We start from the raw sequence: 18039 nt of genomic DNA, 5'->3' as shown, positions 1-18039 counted from the left end.
CTGGTTAAGTGGCAGTGTTTACTACATGTTATGAGTCGAACCTTGAACAGCTCTGAAGATTTGTGTAAAGCTTGAAATTGGTGCATTGTAATCTTTCAGTTGATGCCCAGTGCTTGTTCTGTCTACCCTCCCTGTCCCCTATGTTCTAGCGCTGAAAACATTATGCATTCTGGAACAATGCAACAATTAAGAGTGATTGTGTTTGTTAGCGACTCTGCGATAACGTAACCAGCAATACGATCAACTGTAAAACAATGCACACTAGATAACCGGTTCATAATTATAAGTATATCTCATTCAGTCACGGGGTACACATTTGGATGTGCGATGTGTTTTTGCAAGTTCTGTCCACCGGTGGCAAGGAAAAAAAAACTCTGCAATTTGCGAATCCATCTTTGTTATTCGCCTTACCGGCCGTGGTAGCTTAGCGACTATGGCGTTGCGCTGCTGAGCTTGAAGTTGAAGCTTTGATCCCGGCTGTGGTGGCCTCATTTCGATGGGGTCAGAATGCAAGAACACTCGTGTACTTAGATTTAGGGGTAGGTTAACCAAACCCAGGTGATAAAAATTATTCCAGTGTCCCCCACTGCAGATAGCGTGCCTCGTAATCAGATCGTGGTTCTGGCATGTTAAACGCCATAATTTTTAAAAATAATTTTGTTACTTGCCCCTACAGCATTGCATGTAATTGCACTTTTACCAGTGGGATTGATCCCAGCTGCGGCAGTCACATTCCAATGGGGTGAAATGCAAAAGTGCCCGTGTATCATGCAGATGCATGATGCACGAGCATCCAAAATTATTCCAGAGCCCTCCACTGCGGCTTGCCTCACAATCATATTGTGGTTTTAGCATGTCGAGTCACATCATTTAAGGGACACTGAAGGAAAATAATAAATCGAGTCCGATCGAAATATTAGGCTTCTGTAAAAACATATTCATCATTCTTAGTGAGAACAGAGCTTTTGCAAGCGAGAAAATGCCAAAAATAGAAAACCGGAGAGGCGCCACCTATTTTGGGTAATAGTACCTATCATGTGGTGGCAGTGATTTTGATACAGCGGCAAAGAGGAAGACGACGTGGGCATTATGTCAACTCGCCCGAATTGGTGTGGCTGATTCAAATTAGATGGGCGGCAGCAGGACATTCCGTTGCAATTTTCTGCACAATAGAGTCGGGAGACAATGACAATAGACTGCTACATAAGTAATCTATCCACCTAACGCAGCTCAATATTTTTCTTGATTGTCCCTTATTGTAACTTAATTTTCAAGTACCATTATCGTATTTCTCTCAGGTGTTTTCACATCAGGAAAAATGTATGCTTGCTTTATATAATTATTTGCAATGGCATTTGAGCCAACTGTAAAGATATGTATAGTGGACTGTTGGGTTATAATTAGCTGATAAAGTATATTCTCGCGGTAGCAGCACAAAAGTTTACACGGACAAAAAAAATTGAAATCCACACAGAACCCTATGCGACCTTAGTGGTTATCTTGTTCATTCTATTTTTTCAGTACAAGTCAATTCCAGATTCTCTTTCAAGTTTTACTGGGCACGATGGACATTTCCAAGTCTGCTCGTGCGCTTGCATCCTGCAGGTTACGTGGGCACTTCAATGTCAAATTTGCAATTTTTCAAATGTGCGATTGACAATAGCATGCAAATAATTATATCTGCTGAAAGTTGCTGTACATGAAAGCATGGTACAACAGAAAAGCTAGAAAAGACAATTACAAAGCAGAGGAATAATGAAAGATGACAAAAAATCTATATATCCTTTACATGTGCTCAGCCATGCACATGAGGTGTTGAATGCAAGCAGCCACTAAGTCCACGGCTATAATTTGAAAGAGAGCACCCCAACTAAAGGCTGGAAACATCAGTTTTTTGGCAATCTCCACCATGTATATATACGGTGTTGGACACATACACTGAACAAAATTTCCCAAATGTGTAGGCGTGAGTCTATATGTTACACACCATAAGATGAAGAGGCAGAGGGTGTTACGCAGCAGCCGCCTATGCCTGAAGATCTCAACAGGACTCGTGGAAGCGAGTTGGGCGTCGGCCTCAGATTTCTCCACCAGCTCTCGCATGGTGGTCTCCATGTTAGGCACCGGGCGTCCGTTGATGCGCAGAATTTTGAGGATGGCTGCACGGGCCTGCTTCTCATGGTGGGTGGACAACAGCCAGCGTGGAGACTCCTGCACAATGCTGCATGGCAGCCAAGAGGTGACAGGACACGGTATAAGGTCACGATTCTGGGCTCATTTGCATTGGCAACTCGCAGCGGTCGTGCAACCAAATTAACTGCAAATAGCCGCTTTGGTCGAAAAACGTTCGTTTTGGGTCAATTGCTCACTGCTCACACGATTTTTCAGCATTGTGACTGGCAGTCGCAAGCCTACAAAATCGACCAACAGCGTAGAAGCAGCAAGTCGGTATACGCTGACACTTACTGTACGTTGCGATCACAGTGTGTGAAGATGTGAATGGCCCGAAGTGCAAGACATTTCAGTGTGGCTAAGGGCAGGTCACGTTTGCCAGTGTGAACACTGGTCGCCGTGAGTCACTCATTGATCGCCAATCGTGGTCGGGTGCGTGATCTCTGTCAATTGCCCGTGTGAATGAGCCCTTACCCTTATGTCCCCTGTGAGCTGCTTTAGAATGAATAGTTGATTCAGCGCTATGGCACAAGCAATGAGAAGAGCAGACACAAGTGTCCTATGTCAGCTGAAAGTTTACTGCACACAATTTCAAGCTCTACACAGATTCTCAAATCTGGGCCGAGAAAATGTAGCGATTCTACTGATTTTTCTTTTTTTCACACTTTCTCAGTGGTTCGAGCAGGGCTCTGTCCACATTGTCAGCGGAATCGGCCGGTCGTGAAAGGTGGATGATAAGAAAGTAATAAAATTGAGCTCAAGAAATGCATAGGCTATGCTGGCCCCGTGGAAGTGTTGACACATAACAGTATTTAAACACTGCATATTAACTCTGCGCACATTAACAAGCTCCGCAGGAACACCACTGCTGAAAGTCATAATATTTATCATATACTGCAAATGATGCGGTCCTTACTAATGCTTCCTCTGCTTTTATAATCCCAGAGGAATAATCTAATCTGATAAATATTACTTATTTCTGCAGCAGTATTTGCAGTGCTAGTATGCGCAGGATATGATCAGCCAGTGCTTACTAAATCTTATGAGTCATAACTTGAACAGCTCTGAAGATTTGTGTAAAGCTTGAAATTGTTGCGTTGTAATCTTTCAGTTGATGCCCAGTACTTGTTCTGTCTGCTCTCCCTGTTCCCTATGTTCTGGCGCTGAAACCATTATGCATTCTGAAACAATGCATATGCATTCTGAAACAATGTAACAATTAAGAGTGCTTGTGTTTGTAAAGCAACTCTGCAATAACGCAACCAGCAAAACATCAACTGTAAAACAATGCACACTAGATAACTGGTTCATAATTATAAGTATATCTAATTCAGTCACCGGGTACACATTTGGATGTGCGACGTGTTTTTGCCAGTTCTGTTCACCGGTGGCAAGGAAAAAAAGCTCTGTCATGGTGCAGTGGTTAAAGAGAACCCTCTATACATTCTGAATGTGGCTTCATTTCAGTTTGACGCGCTCAGTATAGCTACACACATAACTTTGTTGAAGGCATTAACCGTTTGACGGGGTGCTTGATGTGCTGAGCAATGACGAAAAAATTGTTTTTTGCATTTCTTTCTCGTAAAATTAAAACAAAAAAAATTAATTATGTATGAGGTTTTATGTGCCGAAACCACAATCTGATTATGAGGCATGCCGTAGTGGGGCAGTCCAGAAATTTGGATCACCTGGGATTCGTAAAATTTCCATCCATTGGCTAACTACTTCAAATTCTATAAGCCGGTGAGCCAGTTCTTTTCGTAAAAGATGCGACATGACATCGATATTGAATTATACCTTCTGTTCGATAAATGTGGTTTTAAGTAAAGCAAATTGAGCCCGTCGGTTCCCCTTGTCCTTGTTCATGGTAATTATATAGTACAGCGACTAGAAAAAAAAAATCCGAGGACACTTACTAAGCACTTCTTACGAGTTGTGAGTGAGAAATCATTAATGTCCGATTGAACACTCCTGTGTGGTCCTTCAAGTTATGAACTCCTCTTGAGCAAGCGAGCATGTTCAGATGCTTGGCCAATGCCTCCTAGATAGCAGAAGGCCAGTGAACTTCGATCCGTGACGCCGTGCTACCTTGCCTGACTGCCATAGAATCTAATGGGCACGCTCCTGAGTAATCCGCAGTGATCTTTACATTACTGCTTTTGTCACGATGGGCTTTGCAACAGAAATTTCGGTCCAAACAGCACGATGTCATAAAGCAGAGTGCACAGGCCTCCCATCTAGGAAGCGCTGGTTCAGCCAAGTTGGTAAGACACTTGGCTTCTGAGCATGGGGTTGTAGGTTCGAAACTCATGCCAACGTTCTTCCTTTCGAATTTATTTCGTTCTTTTTTATACAATAATTTCTTTATAGCGATTACCAAGACAAAGTTAGAACGCAGGCAAGAGCTTGCACAGACAAGGTACGCACGGATGACACAGGCTTCTGAAAGTGAGAACAAGGGTGAAGTGGCATCGCGGCGATGCCCTCCCCCATCATGCAACGTCAGCGTGGCAGCAGTGTACCCTTTCGCCTGCCCTACTTCATTGAGGCCCGCATGTGACCTTGTGTCACAGTCAATGGGAATTTAGGCACCATTTCACTGCTACAGATGCCAGCAAGATGCCAGAAAGAGCCTTCACGCTGCTGTGTGGCGTAAAGAATCAACATAAACTGAATTGCCTACAGCTGTGAGTGAACTAGAGTGCGAATTTTATGTTTTCATGTTGTCCAGTAGCATCCTGGAGTACGACTCTAGAGCATATAGACAAGGACTGAAGAAGGCACACTAAAAAGTGCCGTGTCTGTGTCTTTCATGTGCCTTCTTGTGTCCTCTTCTATATGCACAACAATCGTACTCCAAGATGTCATACCATCAAGCCCGCATTGCAGCACGTGCTGTTCAGAGCGTGCGACATTCTGCGATCCTGTCTTAGACACAAAGTGAGTCGTACTCCAGGATGCTACTGGACAACATAGAAATGTAAAATTTGCACTCTAGTTCACTCACAGCTGTAGGCAATTCAGTTTACGTTGATTCTTTACACCACACAGCAGCGTGAAGGCTCTTTCTGGCATCTTGCTGGCACCTGTAGCAGTGAAATGGTGCCTAAATTCTCGTTGACTGTGACACGAGGTCACATGCGGGCCTCAATGGGCCATTTGATGCTTTCGCATCAAAAGAGAAAATGCACAGATCATCATCCTACTGTCTTGACTCTTCTTCAGCGCTGTTTCCAGTGCGTACTAATAAAGCTATGCAACTATATGATACATTTATCAGCAGTGGAAAGGTAAAGTTTATAAGAATTCATTGTAGATTAATTACAGGCTATCTCTGAATAATCTGTAGAAATAAGTCTTAGGTGAAATGCAGGATGCCTGAATTGATCTTTCTAAAGAATGACGTTGGCTGACCCCCCCCCCCCCCATTGCCATTCGCATATATAAACCAACTGCTAAAATTAAAACATAAACCCCCGAAAAATATGAATGTAAGAGGACACTTCTACACATGAATGTTTAGGAATCTAATGCATTATCATTAGCCTATCCATTTACTGAATATGGTGTAGAGTCTACGCACTTTGTGTCTAAGACAGGATCGCAGAATGTCGCACGCTCTGAACAACACGTGCTGCAATGCGGGCTTGATGGTATGACATCTTGGAGTACGATTGTAGTGCATATAGAAGAGGACACAAGAAGGCACATGAAAGACACAGACACGGCACTATGTTTTTAGTGTGCTTTCTTCAGTCCTTGTCTATATGCTCTAGAGTCGTACTCCAGGATGCTACTGGACAACATGGAAACGTAAAATTCGCACTCTAGTTCACTCACAGCTGTAGGCAATTCAGTTTATGTTGATTCTTTACGCCACACAGCAGCGTGAAGGCTCTTTCTAACAAAGCCTTCTCATACATGATGGCATCTCAGTCACACCAATTCAATAAATCGAATCTTTTTTTAAACTGGCCAATAAGTATAGAAGATGGAAAGTTGCCCTGAAGACAAACTAGGTGAATGAACTTTGCTGGAGCATTCATGCACAAGATAAAATGCTTATTCAGCACTGCCCAGTGCGACGGCAACACCATTTATAGGAGCCCGCGGACAAACTCACAATATGAACGGGATGAGCATGAAGCCGCTGAGACCCGCAACGAGTTGGAGATACTTCCAGCTGCCCACAAGGTACGCCACTCCCGGTAGAAGTAGTGTCGGCAGAGTGAATCCCAGCGAGAAGCCCACATTGAGCAGAGTGCGGTGACGCGGCTCAACGATTTCCGTGACTGCGCGTCATGCACCATACATTGAAACATGCGAGGCAGAAGAGAAGTGCAATAGACATGACATAGGAACAGATTGAAACCTTATTTTTATATATACTTGGCAACCTACCGAGAAGCTTCCATTAAAAGCAGAGAGCCAGGAGCCGACTTCACGAAGGTTTACGCTTCTAAGTGTACTTTGCCATTGGTCGTCAGTATATGCTAGTAATATGCCCAGCATTAGGATTGCCTAGAATTCACTCTAATGAACAATTCCTATAGTATGGGTATTTTGGACATTAGTGCCCAGGGGCTGAATTCACAAAACTGTTCATTGCTATGTGATAATTTTTTTTATTGCCATTGGCTGGCTGCCTTTGGTAATAATATGTTGAACACCACCGTTGGGTGAAATATTTTCTTACAGTCAGTTTTAGGGTAAGATCGTTTTTGCAAATGTGGGCCAAGAATAATGCAACATATACTCACATAAGTGCAAAAGTTGCATGCACAAACTGTGCGTGCATATGATGTGTTTGACAGATCTGCAGACAGTTATTGATATGTTGTAGAGACCACAATCAAAGTATTTCTAATGGCAGGTCTCCTTGCTCGCAGAAGTGGTCTTAATTTTGTCCATTGGATCTCAAGTCCCGTATTCACGAGAAGGGTTCTTAGGCCATAACTGTTCGTAATAACAGGTGCCAGCCAACCATGAATTGTAAACAGCAAAGATATATCCTGAATGAAACATTGTATGAACTCGGCCGCACATTATTTAGAAAGAAGTGATGGACAAAATTGGTTTAAAGGAAGGCAGACCTCCACGAACTACATCAAATACAAACTTGCAGACAGATGAGAATGGCTTTCATAATTTAAATATCTTTTTTTATTTACTCTAAATACCCATTAAGGCATTAAATAGGTGTTGGAGAAAGGGAAAAGGTGAAATCAAGAATGCAGTGCATGGCAAATACATAGAACACTTTTATACAAAAAACAAGTACAAATTACAGTCAAGTCGCTATGAATTGCAATAGAAACCATTTGCATTGTGATATACTGCAAAGAAAGTAAAAGGATGCACAAACACAAAAAGAATACAAAACTCACCAGAAAAGACAAAATACAAGAAGTGAAAGGCGAACAAAGCCAAGCATTTCGTTTGTGTTGGTATAAACATGATTAGAATATACATTACATAGCTATCAGTAAATATATTTATGCATAGGTACTGTATTTACTCGCGTAATGAATGCACTTTTTTTCTAGAGAAATATGCACAAAGTTGGGGGGTGTGTTCATTGTGCGGAGTAAAATTTTGAGCGATTTCTTTTTTCCGCGGCCACCTCTAAAGAGAAGTTGGCTTCGCCCGAAATGCGAATCATCGGTTGCAATTGCAAATGTGTAGACAGCTAGACGAAGCAAGGAGAGTAGTCTCATTGGCCGCACTACCTTGCAGACATTCACTTCAACACAAACTGAATGGTGAGACCGCAGCACTCACAAAAGTATGAGCTGCCATTGACTCAGCCCATGACACAGATCGCTTTGAAGATAGGTTGCGCCGTGGCCCCGCAATGTGCAGTTGCTGCCAGAGTAAAATGTCTCCCCGCCCTCCTCCCTCCACTCCATCTGGCGCCATGCGCGCGACGGAAGACTGCGTGTTACCTTCCCGCTTTCCTCCCTTGTACGTGGGAGATTGAGCCGTGACTGCCGGCGCTCCTCGAGCGTGGTTGTGCAATACGCAGTTGTACGCAGTGGTGCAGTACACAGTTGTGCAATACGCAGACAAAAGAGGGCACGAGATTGAGCCGCAATCATCGTCTTCCCTCTCGTGCTTTTGCTCACACCTACACCATGCAGCATGTGACGACGACTGCAAAAATGTGCCGGGAGCATCCATATAATTGCTATCAAAATAAAAGTAGGAGACACGGCACGATTCAGCATCCGATACGGCCTTGGAAGAAGGCAAGGAAGGAAAGAAACTATTTTTCAAAAAGAAATGTAGGCGAGCGTGGTTTGGCCCTTATAGTCCAGGGCTCCCCGCTGGCGCGAGCGGCTCGCTGGGCATGGTCCAGGAGAGCCACTTGGCTCTCCTTTCCCTCATCTGCAAGCCATGCCTCCCACTGCCTATTTAACATGAGTGGATGGGCAGTTATGCATGGGCTAGTAATATGTGAAGGCCTTTCCAGGCATCGGACACAATCGCACTCGCCGGACGCCATAGCAGATGCTGAATCCTAGCTACCATGTGTCTCCTACTTCATGGCACCAAGTTTGGGGTGCGATCATTATGCGAAAAAAAGAAAAAACATACTTCTTGATTGGAAAAGTGGGGGCTGCATTCATTACGTGAGTGCGTTCATTATGCGAGTAAATATGGTACTTAAAAGATACCACTGGTTCAATGCATGACTGCCTTTTTAAAATTTATACGAGATCATGTCATTGCATAAAAACAAACACCAAAAGGTCGGTCTTATTATGTGTTAATAGAATACAGGCCCGTATTCAGGGAAATTACTTAGGCTAGAATTCTTCATAAAACCCAATTTCAGCCAATCCTGATACTCGGAGAGTATTAACGAACGTGGTCGGCAAATAGCAGGGCCCATTTATGAACTGAAATCTTTGTGAATATGGCTCCTGATAATCAATGCACCATTTTATTCTGTGTAAGTCCTGTCGTAATTCATTTATCTCCGTTCAGGCAAGTTAGCCGACTAGGTTATATATGTCTCTGACAGCCCCGAATAGTCACGCAATGAAGAGTTAATGCCAGCATGAATGCCATTCATATTGTAAATAAGAAATAATTCAGGAGCCAAATTCACGAAATTTTTGTACGTAAGTGTTTTTTGCCATTGGATGGCCACCTTCGTTAAGGATATGTCCAGCATCAGGATTGGCTGAAATTTTCTCTTACAAACCATTGGAACATAAGAGCTTTTTCTGAATATGGGCCCAGGCTCTTAGATTAATCTGTGGGGAATGGGTGAAACAGTTTCAGAGGTCAGAACTTGGTACTAAACTACAAAAAAAAATGACTACTTATGCTGCGGCAACTGAAGTGCAGGTGGATTCTCCTAACCGCTTTCTACGCGTAAAAGTGACAGGCACTGCTTGGCCACGCTGCAACAATAACGTAAACAGAGCAACCGCGCCAATTAAATTGAGAATCGGAGGTCAAGTGCACCCATAGTACTTACAAAAACACTGGCAAAAAAAAAATGGTCGCATCTCTGTGTGCTCTGCTACAAATCAAAGCGTATATAACGTGGTGGCACTACGTCTGTACACTGTGTGAACAACAATGAAGGCTGCATAGTAATGCCGCAGTAACGCATAGTTTTGGTTATGCAGTGCAGACGATGATGTTTGCAGACAAAGCATGATAAGCTTATGTACCTGAATGCATGACTGGAGCGTTAAATTAAGGTAGCTTTATTGCAAATGGTTTACAAAGGTGTTGTAAACTAGCAACCCCCCCCCCCTTTCTTTAGGGAGACAGCTTTCATTTTTCGGCAAAATACAGTATTCCAGACAAGGCAGATACGTAGTGTCTGCTATGGATGTGCAGCTTTTGTATGTAGAGTCAAACGTAGCTCACGTGAGTGGAGTCTTTCTTCTTCAGGAGAAACACAGAACATCGTGCATTATAGCTCCCTTCTGAAGCTTCTGCAAGCTCTTCCTGATAGGCGAAATGCACGGAGGGCAGCCAGAGAAGCTCATACAAAATTAATTGAGTGTGAATCTGAAAAGTTGCCATATAATCCAGCGTCACTACTACTCCGCAATTTATGCAGGACCACAAATGTCATCGCAATAAAACGTGAGCCATACAGCCCCCGGCATGAAGTGCTCATGTGACAATTACTTTATAAAAATCTCAGTGCCCTTCCACTCTGTGAAGAGGGATGACCAGCTAAGCTGTGTGTGTGGGCCCCTTAATGGCGAACTGCACATCCGCTGCAGGTTGGCCCGGCATTGCACTATGTTCGGGATTGGCCCACGTATGGGAAGTGCTTAACGCCTGTGTCCCCTCCGCTACAGGTCGGGCAGGTATTGCACAATCTTCGGAATTGGCCCACGCATGGGGAGTGCTTAACGCCTGCTTCACCTCCGCTGCGGGTCGGCCGGCATTGCCCTATCTTCGGTATCGGCCCACGTATGGGGAGTACTTAACGCCTGCTTCACCTCCGCCACGGGTCGGGCCGGCACTGCCCTATCTTCGGGATCAGCCTATGTATGGGGAGTGCTTAACGCCTGCTTCACCTCCGCTGCAGGTCGGCCGGCATTGCCCTATCTTCGGGATCAGCCCATGTATGGGGAGTGCTTAACGCCTGCTTCACCTCCGCTGCGGGTCGGCCGGCATTGCCCTATTTTCTGGATCAGCCCACGTATGGGGAGTGCTTACCGCCTGCTTCAGCCTCCGCCACAGGTTGGCCCGGCATGGCACTATCTTCGGGAACAGTTGCAACGAAGGCGCTGAATAAAACAACGGACGAAGCACCTGCATGGTTGTCCCGTGTCGCCTTCCTTCGTCCATTGTTTTATTGGGCGCCTTCGCTGTAATCATGTATAACCAAGTGCCCACCAGAACATGCTCAGTGACTTTAGGATTGGCCCACGTATGGGGAGTGCTTAAAGCCTGCTTCACCTCCGCCGCAGGTCGGGCCGGTATTGCACTATCTCCGGGATCGGCCCACACACACACGAAAATTCCCTTGGATGGTAGAGCTATACAGCTTCGCTGTAATAATGGGCCTACATTCCCTCTATATACGTACAGAACTGAGAGTCGGAAGTCATCCCAGTGCAAGCATTATCCGCGCTGTAGCCAACGAAGCCAGTGAACTGGCTTTTATGCACATCTTTCTCAGCCACAAAGTACAGAGCAAGTAAGTGCATATCTGTCATTTGTAATCAAACGAATCACGAAATAATAGCTGTGTATGTGTGTGTGTGTGTATATACATACATACATACATACATACATACATACATACATACATACATACATACATACATACATACATACATACATACATACATACATACATACTCGGCGCTCAGGTATTTCTAAAACGCACAGAAATAAGACCGCATGATGTTCAATGGACATTACAAAGATGTGACATCCGAGTTGTAACACTTTAGGCGCTACGTGTGAACTCACAAATAATGCACAGTTGGTATACAACTGAGCGATGCTTCATAATGGCAGGGGATTCAAGTGCGTTATTACAGTAGATTACCATGGTGGCGAATGAAAAGGATGTGGCTGACGCCGAGTGGAGCTCACATAGTGATGCAGCGGTCGTCTGAATTCCGGCAACACAGATGGCAGTGATGAAGCGCAGACTGTTGTAGCAGGTTGCTGAAGGGGATGCCGAGGACACGGATGCAAACAGAATGAAACCGAAGCTGGAAGCGAAGAAGACGAAGCGCCGACCGTACCTGCGTGTGTCGAACGGGGGAAAAAAAAGACTGCATTAGAATGACGGCAACAAGTGAAAAGAACAATGAAGACGATCCGAAAACATCATCTATGCTGCAAGGAATTTCAGCCTACAGTGCTTGAGGTATACATTTGATAGCATGTGAAAGCGAAAAAAAAAATAATGCAGGAGTAAGCACGCTGAAAGCGACCGAATGGCATATTTTAGCATGCAATCACAGCTTCCTCATAGGAACTCACTCGCTTTATTTCACAAATTAAAATTTTGTGTGGTTAATCTTCTATATTTAGCCAAGTAAGAAGTGCATGAAAAGTATCTAGATGACACAGGGGCACTGACGACCGTACACCGTGATTGTGTAGTGCAGTTTTAAAGCCTTTCTTGCTGGCTGAGGCATCTGGCCTCGAGCAACACTGCTTTGACTAACACCCTTTATCGCGCGCAAGCCAGCACATTGAGACGCTTGGCATATTTCGATCCATAGTTGCACAGGAAGAAACCAACACATGAACACAATGTGGCAGCACGACACAATGCATCAATACTGGAAATTTAAACAAATACCGTATTTACTCGGATCTACGCCGATGCCGATTCTAAGCCGACCCCATAAAGTCCGAAGCCAACAAAAAAATATATATATATTTCCTCGAATTTAGGCCGAACAATAAAAGCGAGGACAGCGTTCACAAAATGCAGACAGCATTTATTGAATCTGAATGTGCAGAGCTCATTCAACGTCGTCGTCGCTGATAGACTCGTCGCTGTGTTCCTTGTCACTGTCACCTTCAAACAGTGCACTATATCAAAATACACAGCTGTCTGGTCCGCGTTGCCGATTTGCCCAAGGTTGTAGCCTGCTGCTTCTCTCTTTCGCAGCACGTAGCGCTGAAAAGCTATCAGCTTTTCTTCGAAATCGCTTGGCAGCTTCTGGGTGATTGAAGTGTGACGTCGGAGGCTGAAGCCAAAGCGCTTCCCGAATTTCTGAAGCCAGCCCCGGCTGGCTTTGAAATTTTTTGGCATTAGGTCTCGCTCCCTCGAAAGTTCCCTAGCTTTCGCTTGTAGCACTTGTGTTGTCACTGGAAGGGCAGCTGCTCTCTGTGTCCGAACAAAGTCGGACAAAACTGTCTCCCCTTCGTGGCGACGGCCTTTCTTTGGTCCGCTAAATGTCATCCTCGTTGCGGCACACGCTAAAAGCTGCTGTCGTCTCATCCAACGATAGACGTTTTTCTCGTTGACGCCGAAGTCCCGCCCGGCTTGAAGGTTCGACGATGCCTCTGTGGCTATCACAACTTTTCACTTGAAAGAGGCACTGTAGTGGCGTCTCCTGCTGTAGTGGCACTGTAGTGGCACCACGCCGCACACCGATACGACCGACCACGACCTACTGTATAAAGGGCGACCTGCGCATCCCGTGGTCGCCTATGGCAGCGCGCGGCCGAAGAAATACCACGTGATCATTGAGTAGCAACCAAGCGTGCCGGTAGAGGCCGCCAGTGCTCACCCTCACAGCAACGCCCGAAACGCTCCGGCCCTGCCTTTAGGAGTGCGGCGATGACGGTAAAAATTCGCAGAGGAGCTGCAGTAAACTCGGCATTTCACATTATTGACAGGGTGTGGCTAGAAAAATTCGCGTCGATACATGTGATACATGCCCCAGATATTTGGTATCTTCGCTGTGCAGTGCAATGAAATTTTAAACTACTTTGAAGGCGCGGCCGCGCGGCTGCTAGGATTGAAATAGTGTAATCCCTTAGAGCTTTTTTTTTTCCCCTCATGGTCTGCTAAAATGTTGGTTAGTGCTGTGGTGCCAATAAGGTCTGGTGCGCACTTTCTGCGCTAGCCGAGGTCTGAGCGCGCCCGCACTTCATTCTCCCGTAGGTTTCGCTAGTCCCGAGCCGGACGCAATGAACGCACTACGTACCGCTTTGCAGGGCCCACGCGTTCCTTTGCTGCATTCGGCACGTTCACTGAAGTGACGTGCCGTTGAGAGCGCGGCAGAACGTGAGTGGTTTTAATTGCAGTGCATGCCACAATCGTAAAAATGTGCTGTTATTGACGTATTTATTTACGCCACTTTACCAAATGATAACGAAAGTCTAGCTTGAAAAATTCGAAGGGCGCTTTATTGTGCCATTACACAGAAAGTCACTACGCGAGCCGGCGTATGTCGGAATTGGCTCCGTAAGCGTGTTCGGAGTCGGCGCAGCTGGCCACTGCCGCGCGCTATGCGTCGTCGTTTGACGTTCGCCGCAAGCGCGTGTTTCTCGCGGAGGCCGACTATATAACCGCTTGCCGGAGAACAGGCGTGCGCATTCAACATGGAAGGAGAAGAGAGTGACACAACCGATACAGAGAGCTGTGTTTATGGCTGTACAGAAATCGCAAGACAATGTGCCCAACAACGATGAATAAAGAAGATTAATAATCCTGCATAACTTATGGTATATATCATTCATAAGCAATTTGCATCACTACACAAGGCACACGTATAGCATAACCATAAGCTTACCAGAGCATATCCATAAGTGAAACCATAAGCATATATAACCATAGGCTAAATCATAAAGCATAACCATAAGCTAAACCGTAAGAATAATCATGGGCTAAATCATAAAGCATAACTATAAGCTAAACCATAAGCATCACCGAACCTTTTCGCTTCGAGATATCCAGGCTTAATCTTAGCTAAGCCCCAGCCATATTTTTTGTTGTTGTTGTTCAGGTTTCAACCATTGGTTTCTAACATCGGTCACGGGAAACTCATGAAATGAAATTCCTCTTGATGCTCGGCCGCTTGACTTTCACAACGGTATGCAGAAGTAAACCATCGTGCATGAAGAAGCCGCAAACGCGAAAGCCGGCGCCCACGGGGCTGAGAATCACAGTGTCACTGAAATAGAATCTGGTAATCAAGATCTAGCAACACCAACAGATCACCAAGCACTCAGCTAATCGATTGTTTCGCGCGCGCGCGTGCATTTGCGTACGTCCTTCCGTGCTCTCGCTGCTTGCTGCCCGTGCGTGCAGCCGGCCACGGGGTTGGGGTAGGTGGGGGTGAGCACTAGTGCCACTGTTCGCGGCGGCGGTTTGGAAAACTAAAAGAAGCCACACAAGCAAAAGCAAATCAGCGGCGCTGGCGCAGCGCCGCACGCGCAGGTCGCCCCTTATACAGTAGGTCGTGCGACCGACACAACACAGGTCAAAATGGTGACCTCGCTTGTGTACGGTTGGCTACTGGCATGGCTAGTAGTGGCTGAGATACTGACTTTTCTAGATGGTGCTAGCTATGCACCATATTAAGCAGTTTCAATGAAAAACTGGCGCGTTTTTTAAAATCTTCGAATCTAAGCCAACCCTAGAGTTTGGAATATGATTATTTGAAAAAAACTATCGGCCTAGATTCGTATAAATACGATAATATGTGTAAGATGTACTGCATACAAATATGTTTATATAATATCCAGCCTATCTATAATTCACTGCACATAAAATTATTTTAATAAGATGGGGCTCTTTAATACTAATCAATGGGGACGCAAAAAAATGGGGCAAAAATCAATGGGGGACGCAAAAAAATTCGCTTTCGCGATAACTTCGTTGTTGTGAAATGAGAGCACAGATAGTAACGCATCGCAGAACGAAACTTTACCGTCAAAATTCCATTAGCCTACTTTGGCAAGCTTGCGAGGATATAGGACCACATTGCTGACAGTACAAAGTGTACTGCATGCGTCGATCAGCAGTGGCAGCACTGCCGTGGAGCAGTATCCTCAGTTAGTTGCTTTCGGAGATACACTCACTTTTGCGAGATTTTGTGTAATTCGGCACCGGACAAAGAGCAACAGTGCTCCATGCATGCAGCAGCATTTCTCCAGCGCACGCTGTCACCCATAGGCACTGACGTGTCCGGTGCCGAGCACGAAAGTGATTGTATCTCGTATACCCGAAGGCAGTCGATCGAGATTACCGCCCCTTCGCGCAAATCTACGTCTGACACCGAATCCACACGTGATGCCTGTCGTATGGCACCAAAACCGGCGTTCTTGAAGCAAGGAATGGATATTTCCGGACGATCGCTCAATCACAGCCCGACGCGTGGCACTCCATGCTGCGACCGCCATCTAAAGCGCCATAAACAATTTCACAACAGTGGGACATGGAGTTCCTTGTTTTTTGTTGCATTTTATCGCTGAGGCGCACATTGTGCGCTGCACTAGTTGTGTGCAAAAACCGTTGTCACATCTCGGTGCAGCTACAGTGTACTAGAAGGGGGCATTGGGCTTACTCAGTCGCTCCTCTGACGCTGTTATCATTGCATCCAAGAGGTGGTGCCACAGACAACTTGAATGAAAGCGTTTCATTTTTTATTTCATTTTTATTCCTTAAAGACCCCGTAACGGGGTATTACATGCGGAGTGACCCTAGTGACCCTTTGCTTGCAGAGTGACCCTAGCAGAAGCTTTCATTTTCCTTGCGCTGCTGTTGATTTCAATTCAAAGCAGTACCCACTTTTATTTCTTTTTAATTTTGTCCCACTTGAGATTCTTTACATACCTTCAGCAAGCACTATATTTGTTTAAGCCACAATAAGATATTTGCCATAGCAGTGCCTTGTGGCAAAGGATGACGCCAATCCTTCGGCGATTTACTGCCTATCCTAACCCCTAGATTTTTTAAGGAGGTAAGTCGTCACCAACAGATTTTGCTTATCCGGAAGGGGCCTTAAAATTTTCCTAATTATCAGGCAAGATTAAAAATGTAATTCGAAAAACAATGTTGTTTAACTAGAGGGTCGGTGACCAAATATTAGTTTCATGTCCTGTGTCGACCTAACCTAAAATGATTTTGCATCAAGATGTCAGGTAGTCCACCAGTGAATTAGTCAGAAAACAGTGCGCGCATACTTCCTAGCCGAGCTAAAAAATGTAGGTACGCTAGCCAGATGGGGGGAGGGGGAGGAGGCGTAGCCTTAATTTTCATCAGTAATAGCAAATTTTCGCCAAATTAATGACGATAGTATTTTGAAAGAATATCAGTGTAAAGTGATTAAGTGTTCAGCGGCGTGTCCAAGTAGCCTTCCACACACTGTGGTGGATCAGTGGCTATAGCGATCTACGCTGCTTAGCCGAAATAAAATTGTATGGCTTAAATATTTCCGTGTTTCACTGGAGTTGTTTCACGTGTGAGAGTAGCCTTCTGCATTTATTATTCATCATAATTATGTAGTTGCACTTTTGTTTTGCTTACGTACAGAAATATAAAGGTTTTGTCAATGTCTCGACATGGCTCAGTCACTGCAAATCATGCTCATCTCTTGCATACTATGTGCGATAAAAACAACGCAGGAAAAAAAATTCCGGCAGAAACTCGTCCAGTAGTTGTCTAAGTACGCGTAAGCATTGTGCCACTTGCTCATTTACATGCCGCTTGGCATCAGTATCAATGTTATGGAACTTGATCCAACCAGTACAAATCCTTATCAACCCTCATCGGTCATTTGCTTATCTGTTCAACAGCAAACATGATAAGGCAAGTTTAATTAAAAGAGAGTTCATTACGGCACTGAAACCCACGACCATTTCCGTTAAGCTAAAGTTATTTCACCACATTTAATTAAGACATAATTAATTAATTAAGGCACTCAAACCCTCGATCTTTGGTGGGAGTCGAACACATGACCTTTGGTGTTAATTTAGCAAAGCTGTTGGAAAACCACCACTACATTTGCTGAGGGGAGTATGCAGTGCTTTATTGGTAGTTTGGATGCTTGTTTAGAGCTTGTTCTTTATTGAAACGTATGCTGTTGTGTGTGTTATACGGGTGATTTCAATGAATGTATGAACTGTTCACTTCACTTTGTTGAGTGCTTTAGCCGCTGCCTTACATGGGTATAAGCCAGTGAATCTTTTTGCTTGCTTACGGAGGTATGAGCCTTTCATTGTCTTACGTGAAAGGCAACTTTCTCGTTGGGTCGGCATAGAAGTGATTACGCATTTAAAACCCACGCGCCAACGTCCACAGCAAACCAATGCAGCTAATCAACTTCGGCTAACGTGCTCAGGTGTAGCTCAGGCCTCTGCGCTGCCGCTCCCACGTTCCGTTGAAGCCAACGCCAGCGCCGA

At 45.0% G+C, this 18039-nt stretch overlaps 1 protein-coding gene across 2 annotated transcripts in view; it reads right to left on the bottom strand.

Annotated features, from left to right (window-relative positions):
- The window catches only part of LOC142568295 (solute carrier family 22 member 6-A-like), a 101912-nt gene that overhangs the window by 25630 nt on the left and 58243 nt on the right, over positions 1-18039 (bottom strand). For both annotated transcript variants that reach the window (XM_075678285.1, XM_075678284.1), the window contains exons 5-7: positions 11758-11912; positions 6296-6464; positions 1988-2221 (exon numbers count right to left, since the gene is read on the bottom strand). In XM_075678285.1, coding sequence (XP_075534400.1) covers positions 1988-2221; positions 6296-6464; positions 11758-11912 — 558 coding nt within the window. The remainder of the gene's footprint in view (positions 1-1987; positions 2222-6295; positions 6465-11757; positions 11913-18039) is intronic.

Source organism: Dermacentor variabilis, unplaced genomic scaffold, assembly GCF_050947875.1.
Source record: "Dermacentor variabilis isolate Ectoservices unplaced genomic scaffold, ASM5094787v1 scaffold_18, whole genome shotgun sequence".
Lineage (NCBI taxonomy): Eukaryota > Metazoa > Arthropoda > Arachnida > Ixodida > Ixodidae > Dermacentor > Dermacentor variabilis.
The sequence above is the reverse complement of the archived record's forward strand: the minus strand, read 5'-3'. Positions and strand labels throughout refer to the sequence as shown.